Source organism: Zootoca vivipara, chromosome 14 (assembly GCF_963506605.1).
Source record: "Zootoca vivipara chromosome 14, rZooViv1.1, whole genome shotgun sequence".
Classification (NCBI taxonomy): Eukaryota; Metazoa; Chordata; class Lepidosauria; order Squamata; family Lacertidae; genus Zootoca; species Zootoca vivipara.
The window spans coordinates 14,329,501-14,351,675 of NC_083289.1; the positions used below are offsets into that span (position 1 = coordinate 14,329,501).

General features: G+C 42.7%; 1 protein-coding gene across 1 annotated transcript in view; it reads right to left on the reverse strand.

Annotated features, from left to right (window-relative positions):
- LOC118092866 (NAD(P) transhydrogenase, mitochondrial) overlaps window positions 1-22,175 on the reverse strand; it is a 62,495-nt gene that overhangs the window by 3,503 nt on the left and 36,817 nt on the right. Inside the window, exons 13-19 of the mRNA XM_035131505.2 lie at window positions 21,068-21,213; window positions 16,379-16,574; window positions 11,735-11,968; window positions 10,944-11,104; window positions 7,702-7,881; window positions 5,815-5,974; window positions 2,557-2,638 (exon numbers count right to left, since the gene is read on the reverse strand). Coding sequence (XP_034987396.2) covers window positions 2,557-2,638; window positions 5,815-5,974; window positions 7,702-7,881; window positions 10,944-11,104; window positions 11,735-11,968; window positions 16,379-16,574; window positions 21,068-21,213 — 1,159 coding nt within the window. The remainder of the gene's footprint in view (window positions 1-2,556; window positions 2,639-5,814; window positions 5,975-7,701; window positions 7,882-10,943; window positions 11,105-11,734; window positions 11,969-16,378; window positions 16,575-21,067; window positions 21,214-22,175) is intronic.

A 22,175-nucleotide genomic window follows, 5' to 3' on the forward strand; every position in this document is an offset into this window, starting at 1 on the left:
GTGAGCACAGTTCTCAGCTTGAAACAGATGGTCGGAACCTATTGCGAGAAGTGCAATAGCAGGGACTATTCAGCGAGAGTCTTAAGGGGTTAGGTCTGTTATTGGTCTGAATGACAGCAAACTCTGGTTGGCTGGAGGCTCTAGTTAATTGGGAGTTAAGTGTCAGTAAGAAAGTGTTGGCTGAGTTTTCACAATTGCAAGTGTAGGAGGGAAAAGTAGTTCTTAATCAGTTTTTACCTTATGTACCGTATGAAATAAATAAGTTCTCTATTTATCCTCATATTATGTGCTGCTTTTATTCAGCTCACACTGAGTAAATTAGGATCAGTTTATTTTCTCTCTGGACTCTGGTCTGATCTGTTTCAGCCACTCTGCTAACATCTGTGAGGTATGCTAGACCAAGAGGGTGTAATTGGTCCCTGGTCCTGAATGGGGTAAATGCACCCCTAAAGGACCAGGTGTGCAGCCTGGGAGTCATTTTGGACTCACAGCTCTCCATGGAGGTGCAAGCAAATTCTGTGTCCAGGGCAGCTGCCTACCAGTTCCATTTGGTACGCAGCCTGAGACCTTACCTGCCCACAGACTGTCTCGCCAGAGTGGTGCATGCTTTGGTTATCTCCCACTTGGACTACTGCAATGCACTCTATGTGGGGCTACCTTTGAAGGTGAGCCGGAAACTACAACTAATCCAGAATGCGGCAGCTAGACTGGTGACTGGGAGTGGCTGCCGAGACCATGTAGCACTGGTCCTGAAAGACCTACATTGGCTCCCAGTACGTTTCCAAGCACAATTCAAAGTGTTGGTGCTGACCTTTAAAGCTCTCAACGGCCTTGGCCCCAGCATACCTGAAGGAGCGTCTCTACCCCCATTGTTCAGCCCGGACACTGAGGTCTAGCACCAAGGGCCTTCTGGCAGTTCCCTTGCTGCAAGGAACCAGGCAGAGGGCCTTTTTGGCAGTGGTGCCCGCCCTGTGGAATGCCCTCCCATCAGATGTCAAGGAAATTAATCTGACTTTTAGAAGACATCTGATGGCAGCCCTGTTTGGGGAAGTTTTTAATGTTTGATGTTTTATCATGTTTTAATATTCTGTTGGGAGCTGTCCAGAGTGGCTGGGGAAACCCAGCCAGATGGGAGGGGTATAAACAATAAAATTATTATTATTATTATTATTATTATTATTATTATTATTATTATTATTATTAGCTCAATCACTCCTACCAAGATTCATAGCTAAGCAGAGTTCCATATCCACATGTCCCTCATCCATTTCCAGAACTCAAACAGACAAACTATATGTGATAACAATCATGAAACCTGGTCTGACTCTGTTTAAGGCAGCTTCCTGTATTCCTAATGGAGAAATGGCAGTGTTCTGAGATGGAGGGAAATGTAGACTTCCGGCAGCCTAGGAAGCATAAAATGCCTTGGGCAGAAAGGCATTCTATAAAGGTGATTAATAAAAAATAAACAAGGAGCATATTGCTATTTATTGTGGTGGCAGAGCACAATATGGTGCAGAGAAGAAAATGTGCAAAAGTTGTCACCTTTTTTTTTTAATGTGTAGATGCTCCATGCCATTCTTGGCTACATTGCCAGAGTGGCCCATTGCAAAAGAAGACAGGGTTTTCAGTGGATGTAGCTCATCATAAAACAGCTCTGCAATACACTGGACTGACTTTTTATAAGCTTTTGAACCAGCAAAGCAGTTTGTTCTGTTCTTGTTATGTACTGAGCTGAATCCTAGAACAATAGGATTCAGAATCAGCAGGAGCTATCCAATCCAACTCCAGGTGGAAGTGAATCCGCAACCTGATTGGCCTGCAGGAGCAGCCAATCAGGCGGCTGGCAGAAGTGAAACTGCAACCTGATTGGCCTGTAGGAGCAGCCAATCAGGCTGCAGGCAGAAGTCAATCCACAACCTGATTGGCCCACAGGTGTAGCCCTGAAGTAGCCAATCACGCAAGGCCCATTGTGTAAATAATGTATATAAGCAGATGGTTTTGGGGAAAGAGCCATTCTTCTCTTCTTCTCCTTGATGACTATGAGCTGAATAAAGAGCATGAAATTCACTCTCGACTCCGAGTATTCCGAATATATTTTAGTTCTGTTAACTAGTGAGCTCTTTTGTTGTGGTACTCACAGAGTACACTTTTGGGGGGCAGTAATTTTGTGCTGGCACCCACGACATCAAGCAACTCGTTCCCCAACACACAAAAAACCCACTGCTGTCAACTATGACTTTGTTTTATGATGTTTCGCGTTACAGGACCCAGTAATTGAGGAGAGAGATGAAAGGAGGGGAATGAAGACAGAAGGAAAAGAAGTGGCCAACCACTTCTCATGGATGAAGGGTAGATACAAACAGTTCTTATGATATGCCTCCACATAGCAAGGTCATCTTTTTAAAGAATTATCTCAGTCCATAAGAGTGCCATCCAAACTGTTACTGTAGAGTAAATGGTTGCGGATCACACCAGATCTCCAGGGACTAAAGCAAATTTTCTTATTAGTAATGTGTAACCTGTTTATTATACCAGCACATTGACCACACTTGCCTGACTTTCTTCCCTTGTTCATTAAGCATCTTTACCATGTCAGCAATAGGATACTGAGCTTTGGCTGCACAAAGGCCCCAACCTATAATGACGAGAGAGAAGAAATCAGAGTTTAAGCACTTGCTTAATATCTCCCGTGTCTTAATTCCCAACCAAATCTAAGGCTGCATACACACCGACATTCAAAGCATATGGCTTCCCCACAAAGAATCCAGGGAACTGTAGTTTAGCCCCCCCCCCACAGAGCTGTAGTTCCTAGCACCCTTAATAAACTACAGTTCCAGGATTCTTTGGGGAAAATAGATGTGCTTTAAACGTATGGTTTGTGTCTGCAGCACATCTCAAAGTGCATGTACCACATGTGCTCACATCCATCCCTTTAACACTCATCTCTCCAATAACTCCTCTTCATTTGTTGTCTTTTCCTGTGGTGCAACTTTCGATTTAAAAATTCATGGGATTAAAAAACTGGTCCCGTTTTTTTCTTTCTGTTTTTTGTTTGCTGATGCTATTTTGTCAAATAGAGTAGCTGGCATGTCTTGCACAGTCTGTGCCAAATTCAGGGACAGTAAATTTAACTGCGCACTGTCCCAATAAGTAGTGGAAAGCTTTCGGTTTGGAACACTCTAGGCAATATCGTTTCAGTGTGTTCCCTCATCCCCTGGCAGGCCAAGCACCAGACCATGCCATCCTTGGGCAAAAGCTGGGCCTGCTCCCACTGACACGGGGCCAAGTCTGGGTCCCCTTTTGGGGGGGAAATGGAAAAATGCTGCTCCATCTCTAGTCATTCTGGTCGCTGTTTGCATGCTCAGAGAAGCCAGCAGTGGCAGCAACAGTGCTAGGTGGTTCCAGGCCCCCAGCTACTCTGACCACCATCGCCAGCCCTAGATTTAAACAAAGATCCTGGGGCCCTTTTATCTGGCTGCAAATATATACCAAGGGTCCACAGCGGACCACAAATAAGCAAAAAGTCTTACCAGAGTATATCGTAGAACATCAACCCAACGGTATGAAAATTAAGACAGATATTTAGGAGAAAATGGAGGTGGGGGTAGCATAAAGAAAACCAATACAACCCACTGCTAAAATCCTACTAGGAAACAACCAGAGGATTCCCAACCCTCCAAACACTCTGCAGTGTTGAATTCAGAACTCAGTCTTTCGTTCCAGATGAAGTTTTCCCCTACAAACTTTCATTGCACAAAGTTCTCCCATCTCTTGAGGGAGAGGAATTATGTCCAGGAGGAAATATCTGAGCACTCCAAGCATGTAAAATATATATTTTAAAGCATTACTGAAAAAACATCTCTGAAGTATTAAATTCATTCTCTCTCATCCTACCTCCCTCAAAAGTAGTATGTTTAGATGGGGAATAATGGACTTAGACATGTTCATTTTCCGTTCCTGCTACCCCTTCCTTTGGAGACTCTTGCTAAGTGAAATTTCTGGCTTGCAGGGCCAGCCAGACACACTCCCATGCCAGATGAATGGGGCTGCCCAAGCACATTGCAAGGGGCAAGAGGTATGAACTATCAGAGCCCAAGAAGAGATAGGCCTGGCTTGAAGTTGTCCTGCCAAGACCACCAGCTGGTTTAATTGACTGGTCCTGCAAACAACTCAATGCACCTAGCAGGGGAATTTTCCCTGTCAATGAGATCAGTGACTTGCATCTCCTTTTTGGGTTGTTGGTTTTTTGTTTTTTTGTGTGCTATGAACTCGGGCTCATCCAGTAGGACATATTTTTCTGGTTTCCTATAAAAATAAGAGGAGGAATGCTTTTCTGGAGAATTCAAAGACCATGTGATACAGTGTCTCATGGTCAAATAATGTAGCTTGGAAATAGACAAAAAAAATTAGAATAGCATCAAACCCCCTGGAGTCATTATGCTTCCCAGCCCTGTAATAATGAAGAGGAAGTCACAAAATGAAGCTAGCTCCAGGTGTCATTTATGCCCTTCAAGCTCTGTCACACAGAAAAGAAGCAGGCATCAGAAGAGTGCAATAATATGACTTTGGCACCATCCCCGTTTTTCCTCACCCACTCTGTCTTGTCCAGGGGACAGATGGCCTCTTGAAGACAAAATAGAAAAACCCATTCTCCTCTTCAAGCTCCTGAACTTTGTTCAAGGAAGAGAGACCACCCTCCTGAGGACTTGGTAAGGCAGGGCCTTTATTCCTGTTTTTTTTGCTAAGCTGGAGAAAGAAGAGAAGCTCAACTCTGGTTTGCTTCTGAACCCAGAGGCAGAGGAAGCCACTTGGGGGCCTGGGGTGTCTGCCTGCCTCCTCCCACTCAGCCTCCCTACAGCTGGGGGGGGGGGAGGCAGCGGGCAGACCGTTTGGGCAACACGGAGCCTGTGCATGCCCAAGCCACCAAGAGACATGTGGCTTGGGCATGCTGCAGGCCCCACGGTGAGTGCCGCCCAGCATTTTGTCGCCCAGCGGGGCAGCCTGCACCCACCGCACCCCCCTTCCTCCACACCTGTTTGAGTCTTCTCAATCTATAAACTGGTAAAACTGTCAGTTAGCTCTAGGGATCCCAGAGAATTCTGAAAATTGCCAATGTTGGCTTATACATAATTGATTACATCCATGTCCCCCAAATTGCATTATTTTTTCTTTGCGGTGAAACGAATACAGTGGAATAATATAATGACAACGTAATTTATTACGTAAATTACGTAAGTTAAATAATTTTGCCAGAGCAGACAGCAAGACAAGTAATGCAGTTTTAGCAGAAGATGAACTGCGGTGGAATGGAAGCAGTGCTGCATGCAATGAACAAAGGGTAGAAAGGAAAATGAAGCCTTCTTACATCCTGAATCAGCTTTCAGTTTCAGAAATTTCTCCAAGTCTCCTTCCCACTGTTTTAGAAAAGGACATTTCCGGTCAGTGACATTATGCACTTTTCTGAGGTCCAGACTCATTCCAGGTCAAATTGGTTGTTTGTCTCAGCACACAACTGAAGTTCAGTTCTCAGCCTTGACCACTAAGTGGCCCAACCAACCTCACCTCATATGGTCTTCTATCATGTCAGCAGAGCCTGATGTGACTAACAGCATTTGACTTAACAAGTAGGTAATTAGAGATTGGTTACCTTTGCATTCCATATAGTGAAAAGTTATTTGTTAATTGGGAAAATAAATTTGGATATTTGGGAACTGTACAGATAACAGTAGAACAAGAACCTGGGCAATAACATTTTCATAGCCCGTGTGCATAACTACTAATCAATTTAATAAAGCATTGTTGAACTCTTACCAGGTGTAATGATGATCGAATTAGCTTCCTTGATCATGTCAACAGTTTGATCGATTCCAACTTCAGTGTGTGTTCCAACTATTTCCATGGGCTTTCCTCCAGCCGTAGATGTTGTACCGAATCCACCCAAAATGACATTTGGCAAAGATCGGTTCATGGCCTGGACAAACCATTAGACATATATTAACAAACGTCAGGTCTAACCAAAACCACTTGGGATATCTGCTTGCCACCTGGGGTGAACGGAGAGGCAGGAAAACTACTTTTACCATTGCTTTACTGAATGCTTAAACATGGTTAATTAAGGCCACTAGATTGGATCCGCATTAGTCGTACTCAGAGTATGGACAGGACTAACTGAGGTCTATTAATTTTAATGGGTCTACTCTTGAGTAGAATTTAGTTGGCTACAACCCACTGCTTTCAAACTCATGGTTTCATATCCTGGTTTGTGATTAACCATGGTTAGGTATTTAGTCATAATGCTTATTCATAAATAAGGAAAGCAAACCACTGTTAAACACTACGACTGCACACAGCCTGTTTTGTTAACACCTAAACCCAGTGCATTTTTTTTCTGGGGGGGATGCAGGGGTACGCATACCCCTAAACATTTTGTGAATCTAAGTTTTTCCTCCTTGAGTAGGAAATCAATATGAGTATTTCAATATGAGTAGGAAAATGAGAGTTCCCCTAAACATTTCAAAATGAGTAGGAAAATGAGAGTTCCCCTAAATATTTTTTAATATGAGTAGGAAAATGAGAGTTCCCCTAAACATTTTTTAAGAAAAAAAGCACTGCCTAAACCTGTTCCTATAATGTAGGGGTGGGAAGCCTGTTTTGTTGGACTCCAATTCCCATCAAGCTCAGCCAGCATGGCCAGTTGTGAGGGATGAGGAGAGTTGTAGTACAGCAACATTCAGAGGGCCACAGATTCCCCATTTTTCCTTTAATGGTGACTGATTGACATTGTAGAGCTAGCAAGGCTAGAGACATCTTTATCATCCAAGGTGGAGGCTGAGACAAGGGTCCTGTCAGGTTGTATGTGTATATGACAGGGAGAGAGGTTGGCCTGTTTTCTCTCCTCAACGTATATATTTGTAAATGATTTTTTAAAAAAATTGCAAAACAATAGACAAACAAACCCAGCATATATCTCCAGTACTCTTTCCGCACAAGGACATTGATGATGTAGCAGCTGACACCTAGTGACTTAATGATGGTGGTGATGGTGATAATTTTATTATTTATACCCTGCCCATCTCGCAAGTTTGCTCCAGCTGCTAGAGAAAGTGGGGTAGTCATTAAATGATTGCCTTGCTAAATGAAAAATGAAAACACACCAACCACAGGGTGCCTATACTCATCTTATACTGGGGATCAGTGAATCTTGTACATTTTGGTTCCTCTCAGTTTCTCACTTTTCCAATCTTAAGTTCAGTTCTCTGCATTCCCAAATCAGTTTGCCTTTTTGAAGGAAAATAATTCAAACTTTTTTTTTTAAAAGACATTGTCATGAAAATTCGCCAGCATTTCACTGCAGATTTCTCTAATATACACATTCGTATGTAATTTTGCCCAATATACAAAGTTTCACAGAGCAAATTCCCCTACTGTAATGCATATTTATATATATTATGTTTTTATTATTATATATATTATATTTTATTATTAATATTATTATTTATCATGATGTGCATTCTTATGCACATTTCATCCTAGTAGATATGCATTTTTGTACTTGGCTGGAGAACTGCGTGGCAAAATTTGGAGAAGTGTGAGTTTCACAGGTTGGCTGTGCTTCAGTTCTCCGGTTGGAAAGCACAAATTTGATACGTTCACCTCCAAAGGTGAACTGAATCAAATTTCTCCCCCGCTCCTACTTACCACACACATGATGTAAGACAGGATAGCTCCGGAAGAACCAATCAAGGCTCCAACAATGGTCATCAGGTTGTTGTCCAGAAGAAATCCCTCTGCGCACAAGGCCCACCCAGAGTAGCTGTTGAGTACAGTGATCACCACAGGCATATCCGCTCCACCAATAGCTGCCGTCAGGGTTACTCCCTGCCATATTCACGTGCCAAAAAGGGAAGGCAAGCCCAACGTAGGTCAGGTTTAAGTAACAGCAAGAGTGTATAAGGTCCGCATTAGAAAGAAAAGGAGAGGGGAGGAAAGACATGGGAATTTAATCAGCAGGATGTGTGCGGCATAGAGATTAAACAAAGACTGCTGTCATACATGGCCTGCACTTTAAGTAAAATTAATGCCAGTGTACTGGAAGAAGCAAAGATCACCAGTGTCAAAGCAATGATTCTTCAACATCAACTTCATTGGACTGGTCATGTTGTGCAGATGCCTGATTATCGTCTTCCAAAGCAACTACTCTATTCCAAACTTAAAAATGGAAAGCGTAATGCTGGTGGTCAACAAAAGAGGTTTAAAGATTTCTCAAGGCAAATCTAAAGAAATGTAGTCTAAACACCAACAACTGGGAAACACTGGCCTGTGAGCACTCCAATTGGAGAACAGCCTTTACCAAAGGTGTCATGGGCTTTGAAGACGCTCGAATTTTGGGAAATGTGCTAAGAGGAAGGCATGCTTGGCAAACTCCTGCCTGGAAACCTATGTCCCCACTGTGGAAGGACGTGTGGATCCAGAATTGGCCTCCACAGTCACTTACAGACTCACTGTTAAGACCGTGTTTATGGAAAACAATCTTACTCAAAGAAGAAGAGGAGGAGGAGGAGGAGGAGGAGGAGGAGGAAGAAGAAGAAGAAGAAGAAGAAGAAGAAGAAGAAGAAGAAGAAGAAGAGGAGGAGGAGGAGGAGGAGGAGGAAGAAGTTTAAGTAATTAAAGTGAAGGTTGACTATGGACAGTCCACTCTACAGGTGCTTTGTTCCATTTCTATGGCGAAAGCCATATATGCCTTGCATTGGCAACTGGAATGGAACACAGTTCGATTACCATAAATACCTACAAGTGCCAATAAGGACTCTTCTGATCTGCCCATCTTACTGCCCTTCCCAAAAACCCATTGACTCCTTCACATGACAGTGTTACTACAATGCTCCCTATATTTCCTAGTGTACTACAGCCACAGTAGTCTGCATGGTACAAAAGAAGGGCATTAATTATTAACCCCCCCCCAAAAAAATGCAAGCACCTACCTAAAGATCTTGGTTATGTCAAACAGACATTTGGGAACCCTACATCATATCTTTCCCAAGCCCGTTCTTGGCTCGTACTGTTCTCTTTCTTTCTTTCTCTCTCCAATCTAGGATTACAATAACATCTGACTGATTAAACCAGTAGCTTATTTCACCATAAAGCCCGCAGCTAAGAAGTTTTTGGAACCCGGCAGATGTGGTTTGTGGGATCCTGAAGGGGTTGCACGGGATTTTTTAATGGAATTTCTATAGAGCCGCACAACTATTTTGAAGAGGCCTCGAAACATCGCCAGCCCCTCCCTGCCCCCTTCCAGCCGCAGCTGCATCTTGTATTGCTCAGCAGACGCTGAATATTCGTGGGAGAAGTTTCTGCTACCTTGCTTAAAATTCAAAATAGCCACCACAGCACAGCCTTTGCTGGCGGCCCAACCACCACACCAAAAAAAGCAGTCTTACTTATTTTATATTTCTTACACACGCAATAGGGAAAACAATATGATATATTGGACTGAACAACATCAACATCAAAATAGTTGCTTCTCCATCCCACCCTGGGGTCCAGGAGCAATTGTATACCCTAAATTATCTTGTTTGTGATCAACAGTACAGACTATGTCACTGCTATTTATTTGTTTACTAAATTTATACCCAGCCTTTTTGTCTGGAATATCTTTGCATGCCAAGGGTAGCTGACGTTCCATGACTGCACTCTGCTAACCAGTCAAACCACATTCTGGCAAGTTAATACATACTGGGGTCTAAAATACCCAGTATATTTCAGTGCTGGCCTTACTAACAAACAAACAAACAAACAAACAAACAAAAAACCCAACCTACTACCAACCCCATTGTCTGACTGCCAAGGAGCATGACAAGAGGATTGTTTTTTTAAAAGCAGATTTCCCAACTAAACAAATTCCCCTCTTTGACAACCCACACTATAGAAAGGAGTTGGAGGAAGATGAACGAATACAAACTCCTTGCTTACATCCCATACCAGTGGTGGTTTCTTCTTAGGAGTCTGTGGTTCTTATCTACTATACGGCAATGATTCATTTATTACTCTGCCTTCGTACAGTAACTGTAATAGGCACACACAAAATGGCTACTTTACAAGGATGTTACCTCCCTGAAGATGAAGGTGAAGAAGAGGAGATTCGAGTCAAAAAGAAGAAGGGTTTTAAAAATATGGTTTGGGCAGTTTGTTTTCAGTACGGAGGCTGAGCACATCTTACCCTTGTATATATAATTTGTGTACATGCTGTCCCTGACATTGCTTCATCTTTAAGTGCTTAATTAATATGCCTAATGTATCTGATCCCCCTCCCATTTTTTGAACTGCACATTATCAGCTCACTAGACTTGTGCCAGCCTCACTCCATAATATATCTGTTTCACAGTCCAGTGTACCTGACTCCATCCTTGTTATGTACTGAGCGAATCCTAGAACAATAGGATCCAGAATCAGCAGTCTGATTGGTCTGCAGGAGCCACCCAATCCAACTCCAGGTGGAAGTGAATCAGCAACCTGATTGGCCTGCAGGAGCAGCCAATCAGGCTGCTGGCAGAAGTGAATCCGCAACCTGATTGGCCTGCAGGAGCAGCCAATCAGGCTGCTGGCAGAAGTGAATCTGCAACCTGATTGGCCCACAGGTGTAGCCCTGAAGTAGCCAATCACGCAAGGCCCATTGTGTAAATAATGTATATAAGCAGATGTTTTTGGGAAAAGAGGGATTCTTCTCTTCTTCTCCTTTGACGACCACGAGCTGAATAAAGAGCATGAAATTCACTCTTGACTCCGAGTATATTTCAATCCTCCTACCATTACCAACCTGTTCTAGAAGATTCTGCCCTGACCCACCATGTTCCCTCTTGACCCAATTCTGCCCTTTACCTCTGGTTCCTGACTTGCCCACCTTTTCCCTTCTTCAAACCCAAAGCTTCCAAGACTATTCATACCATGATCGAGGAGAGTCCTGAAACTCCTAGGAGGCAGCCCATGCCGGTCGTATAGCTGGGGTCTAGCATAAAAGGAATCATGCCACCAATTGAAGCTGCCAACAGCCCAGCGTTCAGGTAATGGCGACCAGGCAGAAGAAGCGGAGCAGAGTTTAATATACCTAGGGAGGGGAAAACCAATATTGAGGCTTAATCTTTTGGCATGTTGATATTTTATTGCAATTCGGGGTTTTTTAATCTGGATGTCGTCCGAAGGGCTCTTTCCATTCCTGTGATCCTAAGTTTTAAGACTGAGGTTTGGTCAGCAGAGGGTTAATAGAATCTGCTGGATATGTTTTTGCTGGGTTCACTATCCTGCTTTTTGTCAAGGAGATTTCTTTCAATGGCTGGTCTCTTCTGCAAGGAGAAAGCCGTTTGGAAATCAGGGATTTGAACCCAGGTCTTTTCGAGCCTAAGTGCAGCACTTGGTCTGCTATTCTTTACTGGCCCTTGTTGTGACTGCATAACTCACACAATGCCAGTTTGTAATATTATGACACCACAGCTACTCTGCAAATAAATTGCTGTGTCCGAAGCAACTATTTACTTGTTCAGCAAATCTTGGGACCAAGCCACAAAATTTTCAAAGGTTTCTTTCTTTCTTTTTAAAGGCTGGCACCAATCCTTATGGAAATTCAGCGTGAACAGAGTTCCTAACTCTAAGAGCCTTTGGGAATCCTAGCAGAAGTCTGTACGCCATAACTTTGGGTGTCTAAACCGCAGGGAATAAAAATTAAAATAATTCAGCGTACCTTGTAGTTTTCCATATGCCACTAAAGAACCACTGAATGTTACACCCCCAATATAGGTGCCCAAATAGGCCACTGTTTTGAGAACATTAGCAGAAGGGTGCACATCAAGGTGTGGATATTCGATCATGTACTCTGCAATGCACGTCAGAACTGCTGCCAAGCCAACCAGACTGTGAAATGCAGCAACAAGCTGTGGAAGGTCGGAAATTTCAATCCGTTTCGCAATGGTGAGACCTGCAAAAGGAAACAATTTAGATCCAAGATATTTTTGTTGTTGTCGTTAAAGAAAACGTTGTATTGTATTTCATGCCATCTTAAAAGCATAAACAGCCAGTTAAGTAACAAAAGGGCTGTTTACTTTACTTCCTTAAGTTATTCCCCCTATTTTTGTGTGCAAAGACAAAATAATAGGAAATCGCAACCACTGAGCCTAGGGCTTGCTGATCAGAAGGTCGGCGGTCCGAATCCCTGTGACGGGGTGAGCTCCCGTTGCTTGGTCCCAGCTCCTGCCAACCTAGCAGTTCGAAAGCACGTCAAAATGCAAGTAGATAAATAGGAACCGCTACAGCGGGAAGGTAAACAGCGTTTCCGTGTGCTGCTCTGGTTTGCCAGAAGCGGCTTTGTCATGCTGGCCACATGACCTGGAAGCTATACGCCGGCTCCCTCGGCCAATAATGCGAGATGAGCGCGCAACCCCAGAGTCGGTCACGACTGGACCTAATGGTCAGGGGTCCCTTTACCTTTACCTTTAACCTTATTTTAAGCCCTCTCCCAAAAGAAGGTAATCGCAAGGACCTCTCTCAAGGCAACAGCATCTAAAGAACGTAGAGCAAAAATAGGATGTCAGAGCCACAACCCCATCAGGGGAAGGAGCATGGGAGAGAGAGAGAGCTGTATTTGACAGACTGCATTAAATAGAAGGGTAGCTGCTGTCAGAAGAGTAGCTGGAAGATCAAACTATGGCATAAAATAGTAATTTTCAAGCAGTTTCCTGGGGTGTCCTGGGCTACCTTGGAAGCATAACAGGGGATCGTCATGGAGCAGATAAATAATGGCAAACAAACAACCCCGAGAGACAGTATGTCCACTATATCCTGGCAATGCTCAGCAATAGAGGGTTGGGTGTGTCTTGGGCATAGCTGCCAAGTTATCCCTTTTTTAAAGGGATTTTCCCTTATGCTGAATAGGCTTCCTCGCGAGAAAAGGGAAAACTTGGCAGCTATGGTCTTGGGGCACCCTCAGTCCATGCAGGGTGATGTGGAGATCTAACAGACCTAGCCAGAAGGGATCTACAAAGAGAGAGGTTGCCTTGGAAGAACACCCAGAATCCTCTGCGACGTGCCAGGGTTTCTTGGCAGACATGCCTACATCGACAGAACTCTCTGGAGGTAGAAATTCTGAAAACCACCGACATAAATAACCATAACCACTTCCTACCGGTATTGTCTGTTTCTACAATGAATGCCTGTTCCTACAGGGACCTAACTATGATTTAAAGCTTGGAATAGACACGGGACACTGTTGTTTGGAAAATGTATCATGGAATCCTGGGGTGAAACTGGAGCTCTTCTTATGTAATACTCTGGGACTGAGAACCACAGTGCTGGGTTCCTTACTCTTGATCTTCTTGTACTAAAAAAAACCTAAAGGTAAAGGACCCCCTGGAGGTTAAGTCCAGTCAAAGGCGGCTATGGGGTTGTGGCGCTCATCTCGCTTTCAGGCTGAGGGAGCCGGTGTTTGTCCACAGACAGCTTTCCGGATTATGTGGCCAGCATGACTAAACCGCTTCTGGAGCAACGGGACACCATGATGGAAGCCAGAGTGCACAGAAACACCATTTACCTTCCCGCCGGAGCGGTACCTATTTATTTACTTGCACTGGTGTGCTTTCAAACTGCTAGGTTGGCAGGAGATGGGACAGAGCAACGGGAGCTCACTCTGCCGTGGGGATTCGAACCGCCAACTTTTCGATCGGCAAGGCCAAGAGGCTCAGTGGTTTAGACCACAGTGCCACCCGCATCCCTGACAAAAGGTGTTGATGGCCCATCTAAGAGGAATATTGGGCCTGGGCAGATAGAGGTTGCTTTGATGATGGGGTGTGTGCTTGAGATGACAGGAAAAGAGAGTCTTTAGAGCAAGGTGTGTTGGGAAGAAGAATGGGAGAACAAAGGGGGAGATCTATCTTGGGCAGGACGGCTGAAGACTGGCTGGGAGAGAGGCCTTGCACTCCAGTGTTGCACAAACCCCTCTTAAAATGACCATGCTGTAAGATCTGGACTCCCTCCATGCAGACTGAAGGTGTAATCATGTGAATAAATAATGTTTCTTAAAGCTATGGTTACAGGTAGGTAGCCGTGTTGGTCTGGATCGAAGTAAAATAAAAAAATTCCTTCAGTAGCACCTTAAAGACCAACTAAGTTTTTATTTTGGTATGAGCTTTCGTGTGCATGCACACTTCTTCAGAGGAAGAAGTGTGCATGCACACGAAAGCTCATACCAAAATAAAAACTTAGTTGGTCTTTAAGGTGCTACTGAAGGAATTTTTTTATTTTTCTTAAAGCTATGACAGTCTCTGCTGTGTCTTCAATTCTCCAAAGGAATGCAAACCCTGGGTGAACACCCAGAACCTCCTGAAATCTTGATACTGGACAGAGTGGGGGGTGGCAGTGAGCTTTGTATGCTCTACAGTATATGCTTCTTAGAGGACCCATAAAAACTGGACTGAGATGGATTTCTAAACTATTATTAGCCAGCCTTTGAAAATGGCACAAGATATATCAGTATTTGTTGGAAAGGGATTTCAGTCCTCGTAGAGAGCAAAACACAGAACAAAACTCCACCCAAAAAATTCCAGAGGACATTTCCAAGAACTTGGGTTTTGTGAGTACAGAATAGGTTCTCATTATTCTGTCCTCCACTTATGTTCACTGAGGGATAATTCACACAACTATTTTTTTTTTAAAACCATCAACCATGCAAGCTGATATCACAATTTAGAATGGATATGCTTGGGTGATGCCTGGCCTTGTGGGGGACAAACAGACTTTGGGGAAGTAGCATAACAAAAGTTCATAAACACCAGTGTCACGAAAACTACTTTGTTTCACAGCAACTGGCTGCAAATTTGGCTCCAGAGGAGATGCTCCCTATGTTTAAAACATACATATCTTGCTTCCCTATTTTGTCATGTTTCCTCTTAGTCAAGACTGCCACCTTTTGGAGTTAAATATACATCTTAAGTCCCCAAAGAAGCTTAACAATCCACGGACCGATGGATCACTGATGCCTTGGCAGTGAGGTCTTCATAATACCTGCAGTAGCAATGGTTCAAATTCTCATAAAGGCATTGTCTTCCGGTACAGTAGGTCAGAGCAGCATACAGGGGCCCCATAAACCAATAACAAGAATCAACTCGTGGATTTTTCTTTGGAAATAATCGCACTTAGTCATTTTTTGTCAACTAGTTCAAAATATATATAGCATCGGTCAGTTCATTTGGGACAATATGAATGCTGCTATAGTGGTGAGGAAGAAACTCTGTAGCTTCAGTCTATTCAGATGTGCAGGGCCAAAGATATTGTTCCTTTGCGCACAAAGTGTTTTCATGTTTTACCATGAATCCTGAAGTTAAGTCCCACTGCATTCAGCAGGGGGCCGGTCCACTGTCCCTCAGACCTTGTGGGGGGCCAGACTGTATTTTGGATAAAATAATAATGAATGAATTCCTATGCCCCACAAATAACCCAGAGTTGCATTTTAAATAAAAGGACACATTCTACTCATGTAAAAACATGCTGATTCCCAGACCATCCGCGGGCTAGATTTAGAAGGCTATTGGGCCAGATCTGGCCCCCGGGCCTTAGTTTGCCTGCCCATGCACTAGGCATTTGTGATATTTAAATTTTGTAAACTGCCCTGTGATGCTTTGATAAAGGGCAGTAGAGAAATCTCTGGGATAAATAAGTCAACAAAGTCCCTGTGGGTCCTGGGCAGCTGATGGTTGCAGAGTAAGGAACCACAGTCCCCAAATACTTGTTCCATACAGATGTGTATTATTATGGCAGCCCAACAGCACTTTTAAACAGAATAATGGGTGTGTTCAGAAAGGTGCAGAGGAAAGACCACTGGGGAAGAGGTATGAAATTTGTGGGGCAGTGTCCAATTCACCCTAATGGACCAACATCTACTGCTTTGTAAATAAATTCCAATGGCTGGTGCAAATATCGTTCTACTCCATCCATCCAAGAATGATTTAAGAAGCACATAATTAAGGTCAGCCTGTTGGGGCTTGCAAATACCCTGAATTAAATGAAAACATGTCCTAGAACACTGGGCTGTGGTCTAAACCAATGAGCTTCTTGGGCTTGCCAATCAGAAGTTCGGCGGTTCTGCACCCCATAGTCGCCTTTGATTGGACTTAACTGTCCAGAGTTCCTTTACCTTTACCTAGAAAACACAGCAAATAGTAAACCGATATTTCCTTGTATCTTCACATTGGAGGGGAAGAACAGCAGTGGCTAGAAAGCTGTTCTTTGGTAGCTTGTTTACTGCAAATGACTTTTTCATTGCAGCAGCCCTTCCAAGGAGACCAGGTGTTTCCTGCTGAAGTTCAATGGTTTATTTAGTACAACAAACAGTACTCACCCATGGTTCCACCCATAGCCATCGCCATCGACATCTGGGCCAGCACTTCCGGGGATGGTTTCAGAGCACCCAGAGTAGCTGCTAAGCCGCCAGCAACCCCAATCATTCCTAGAGCATTGCCAAGTCTAGAGGTGCTCTGACTGGACAGTCCTGCGAGTGCACCTACACAGCAAAGACCTGAGCCCAGATACATCATCTGAGAGAGACAAAAGCAGAGAACACCCAAAGCAGTGTGCATATATGTTACGAAAGAAATCCACAAAAGTTCTGAAGTCTGGGATTGACATCTCACTTGTCACACAGCCTGTGACTTGTCACACAGTATGTGACCTGTTTGGTGTGAGCAAAATGAAAGGTAGCTGTAGTATGATATTACTTTTTAACTAAAGGAGCATCAGGAATGAGGTTGGTCTTTACTTCCAGAAAAATGAGAACAGGAAAACTTATCTGAAGGAGTGTCTCCACCCCCATTGTTCAGCCCGGACACTGAGGTCCAGCTCTGAGGGCCTTCTGGCGGTTCCCTCCCTGTGAGAAGTGAGGTTACAGGGAACCAGGCAGAGGGCCTTCTCGGTGGTGGCGCCCACCTTGTGGAACGCCCTCCCAACAGATGTCAAGGAAATAAACAACTATCTGACATTTAGAAGACATCTGAAGGCAGCCCTGTTTAGGGAGGTTTTTATTGTATGATGTTTTATCAAGTTTTTAATATTCCGTTGGGAGCAGCCCAGAGTGGCTGGGGAAACCCAGCCAGATAGGTGGGGTGTAAATAATAAATTATTACTATTTTATTATTACTTCCAGAAAAATGAGAACAGGAGAACTTTGCTAGATCAGGCAAAAAGGCCACGTGGTCCACCATACTCTTCGCAAAGGGTCCAATCTTTGGGAAGTTTGCAAGCAGGACCCTGGTGTGACAGCACTCTTGGCTCTCACAATTCCCACCAACTGGAGGCATTCTGCCTCTGACTGTGATAGAACATAGCCATACCCTCCATGTATTTGCCATGATCATTAACTCTAGTGGCTCTGCACTGAGTAGGACTGGCGTTGAATACAACCCTTAGCTCTTATCACATTCTTCCAGAGGTGTATAACAAGTGAAGACCTGAGTAGCTCAAGATTATGGTTTATTGGTATAACCATCCTTGCTAGATTTATTCAGTTTCTTCTATGCCAAGTTTTTCCTTTTTTAAAGTTTCAGCCATTGTTCTTATGTGTGGAAGAGTTACAGATTACTAGTTCAAACACATTTTAAAGATGCCAGCTTTGTGAGATCATTCCGTCAGATTTTCCTCTCACTTTGATTTTTTAGTGTTTTGATACACCAAAATGCTTTGAAATCCCTGAATGACAATGCATTTATATAGAACATGTGGTGTTCTCCTTATGTTTGAAAAGCATATGCCCTCCTGATCACAAATGTTCAATGTAATTTTTAGGGAAGAAAAAAAAATGTGTTACCAAATTTTCCCTTCCCCAACAATGTTCATTAAAGTCACGCAGCAGAACCCAATTAGAATAATCTAGTCATTCCACCCTTATTTAACCAAGGCTAACACAGACTCCTTTAATTCTTTCTCCATTTCCAGAAATATGAAAGGTGTTTTTTGTGTCATCATAAAAACAGATGACTAGCTCATAGTGTACAGCATATGCCTTTCTTCTGCCTAAAAGGAAAAGCTAAAATAAATAGCTGATGTATACTTTTTAAAAAAGTTATAATGTATTTATGCTTATGTTTTCAAATGTGCTGTAAGTTGCTTTGAGAGCTTTGAGTAACAAACATCTAAGAAGTCTAAGAATAGTAATGATAACTATAAACTGTGATTCGTGCAATGCAATGTGTTGACCCTTTTCGATTCTACAATTCTATGATTCTACAATAGGAATAATGTAAATGTTTTATCTTTTGGTATATAGCGATTAAGATGTTGATTTTTTAAATTTCTGATCAAACTATACAAACTGTATGAAATAGACGAGCCAAAATACAAAACACTACACCTCTGCCCAATTTTAACTTACTTTTGTAACCAACTGTACTTTCAGTCTGTACTTTCAGTTTAATAATATGCTTAATGCAGGGCCGGCTCTAAGGCAAGCCCGGGTGGCGCAGAGCGCCAGGGCGCCTGGCCGCCAGGGGGGTGCTGCGCGGCTGCGCCCACTGCAGCGGCGCTGTGCCGCCCGCCGCGGTGAGAAGCGATCATCGCACTATGGCACCAGGGCACCTGATATGCTTAAGACGGCCCTGGTTTAATGGAATTATTCATTAATTTAATGTAGTTAAAATCTGCTCTTATTCTATTCTCTCCAATTTGGTTAATTTTGCAGATTTAACTTAATCTTGCAGGTTGAGTTTAAGTCCAGCATTTTGACTCCCATTCTCTTACTGTTGGTAAATTCCTCTGTTTTTCAATGCCAGGCCACCAGGACCTTTGCTGCTATCATGAAAAAATATATTAACTGTTTTTCCTTTTTATGAGAAGAGTATGGTGGACCATGTGATCTTTTGGACTGATCTAGCAAAGTTCTCCTGTTCTCATTTTTCTGGAAGTAGTAGTAGTAGTAGTAGTAGTAATAATAATAATAATAATAATGAGTTTGACCAAACTGCGGGAGGCAGTGGAAGACAGGAGAGCCTGGCATGCTCTGGTCCATGGGGTCATGAAGAGTCGGACACGACTAAACGACTAAACAACAACAACAAAGTGTCTGGGTTTCCCCAGCCACTCTGGACAGCTCCGAACAGAATATTAAAAACATGATAAAACTTCAAACATTAAAAGCTTCCTTATACAGGGCTGCCTTCAGGTGTCTTCTAAAAAGTTGGATAGTTCTTTATCTCCTTCACATCTGACATTCAAATAGGATCAAACAGTATTTCTATTTTTATTTCTATTCCCTTGATCTTTCCTAGTATTTGTTTTCAAAACATCTTTAAATCTGCACCGACCTCTTTAGAGGAACAGCAGCATACATATGAAGTAAGACAATTCATAAGATATATATTAATTTGGCAGTAGAATATTAGCGTAAAGTGTAGATGCAATTCTGAACATTTCTCCCCAGTATTTGTTGCAAGGTACAATGCATGCCAATTCGCTGCTCTGAATCTTGAAAATAATTTGCCGACATCTGTTCTAGTCTACAATTAAGCTTTGGCTCAGTAGACACTTCTGGAGATTTAATAAAAGAATAGACTTTTTATTGAACAGTTCTGTTTTGTCTTTTATTTAATGGAAAGAACAATGGACCACCCCACATAATCTAAGCAACAGGTATAGGTATTTTCTTAAGCAATATCAAATAATGGATTCCCCCTATACAGCTGTTGGTAAAAAAAAAAACCCAATGTTTTATACCTGTTGTGTGACCAATGTTCCAGAGCATTTGTCAGATTTCTTTTCAAATATGATTTTGTTCACCTGCTTCATTTTGAATGTAGGCAGTCCAAAAAATAAAACATATCACCCCATTTCCCTCCATTCTTGTTTAAAGTAAATGAAAACGCAGGCTGAAAACTGACACCATGTTTATTTTTTTCCTGTTCTTGTTCCTCTGGGAAATGGCAAACCACCTTGTACAGGCAAGGGAGAGGGAAAACCAGGCAGAGGACCTTCTTGGTGGTGGCGCCCGCCCTATGAAATGCCTTCCTATCAGATGTCAAGGAAATAAACAACTGTCTGACTTTTAGAAGACATCTGAAGGCAGCCCTGGTTAGGGAAGTTATTTAATTTTTGATGTTTTATCGTGTTTTTAATATTCTATGGCTGGGGATGGGCCAGATGGGCGCGGTATAAATAATGAATTGTTGTTGTTGTTGTTGTTGTTGTTGTTGTTGTTGTTGTTGTTGTTGTTGTTATTAATACACCTCAAATCTGGCTGGGTTTCCCCAGCCACTCTGGGCGGCTCCCAACAGTATATTAAAAATAGAATCAAACATTAAAATATTCCCTAAACAGGACTGCCTTCAGATGTCTTCTAAAAGTGAGATTGTTGTTCATTTCCTTGACATCTGATGGGAGGGCATTCCAGAGGGTGGGTACCACCACCGAGAAGGCCCTCTGCCTGGTTCCCTGTAACCTCACTTCTCGCAGGGAGGGAACAGCCAGAGGACTTCAGAGCTGGACCTCATTGTCCTTGCTGAATGATGGGGGTGGAGACGCTCCTTCAGGTATACTGGGCCAAGGACATTGAGGGCTTTCAAGGTCAGCACCAACACTTTGAATTGTGCTCTGAAACTTACTGGGAGCTAATGTAGGTCTTTCGGTACTGGTGTTATATATTATTATTATTATTATTATTATTATTATTATTATTATTATTACTATTATTATTATTATTATTGCCACCCTGAGTCCCTTAGAGGTAAGACATTGTAGGTGTCATCACTGTTAAAACCAGGAAAAGAAAAATATATATGTTTGAAAAAATGACTGTAGTGAATGATTTGTGTGTGAATATTTCCTCTTTGATTTCAATGCATTTATTAATTTAATTTTAGTTAATTTCTTTGATGACTTTATGGTATATTTTTGTTCTTACAATATGCAGTGCATGCTTCTCATCCCCTTAATCTAGATCTGGCTTTGCTTAAGAGTAGCTTGTAAGTACTGATTTGGCTTGTTTACCATCACTGCTAAGACAATCTATGCAAACGGTTGGTAAAAATTAGAAATGATTTCTGACCTGCTCAATGCTGTGTCCACTGAGAAGAGACGCACCGTATCCTCCAACAAACACCCCTCCAGGGAGGAGATAAAGATAATTATATTCTGGTGGATCTGTTGGTCGTTTAAACATATCTAGCATTCGCTGAGTAATTAAGAAGCCACCTGTTGGGGGAAAAAGGAACATGGATTTTTAGAATGAAAACAAAGAAACAGCAAAAGGCCAATATTTCATTTTTCTCTGTTTCTCAATTTTCCAGTCTTAAATTCAATTGACTACATTTCCACACTAGTTTTCATTAAAAAAAACTCCTGTGAAAATTCATTAGCATCTTCGTGTACATTTCTCCTAATACACATACGTTTTTATGCAATTTTGTCTAATATACTCACTTTTGCAAAGCAGTTTTTCACAATATAATGCATTCTTGTATGGAGTTTTCATTAATATATGCATTTTGATGCACACTTTACCCTAGTATATACATTTTTGTACACCTTACTTGGCTGAAGAACCACATTGCAAAATTCAGGGAAGGGCAAATTTTGAAGGCTGGTTGGGTTTTAGTTCTGATAGTTTCAGAAAGTGGGTAGCTTCATGCTGAAATACGAATTGGACTTCTCCTCCATCCCTAGCTGTGATAAAGTTACCCAGATTAAGGACTAAGACTGCATCAAATTTTAAGTCATTTAACTTATAATTATTACATTTTTACTGCCAAGGAGTGGGGCAGGTGCTTGTGGGATCCTCTACCTCAGGTGCCAAAATAACTGGGTATTCTGCGGCTTTTTGTGTGGGTAACTTTTTCTGCTTTGCTTCAGGCAGAAAAAAAATTGGGGCAGTCCTGAGAGCTGTTAAATAAGTAGGCAGTGCTCTGCCGCCAACTGCACTGAGGGTGGAAGGGGATGCAGCCTATTATGCCTCATTGGCAGCCAATGCCCTTTCAGCCAGCTAGGCACATCCTCCAGAACAGGCCTCTCATTGGCCAGTCTAAAGTGCAGGAGCTGATGGGAACTCCAGCCAGCTACCCAGGGAGCCAGGGGAATCCCCCAAAGTGCATTCCCGGGAATGGCGACTGAGCGCAAGGATCCACAACAGCCACCCACTCGGAGGAAGGGGTAAGTTT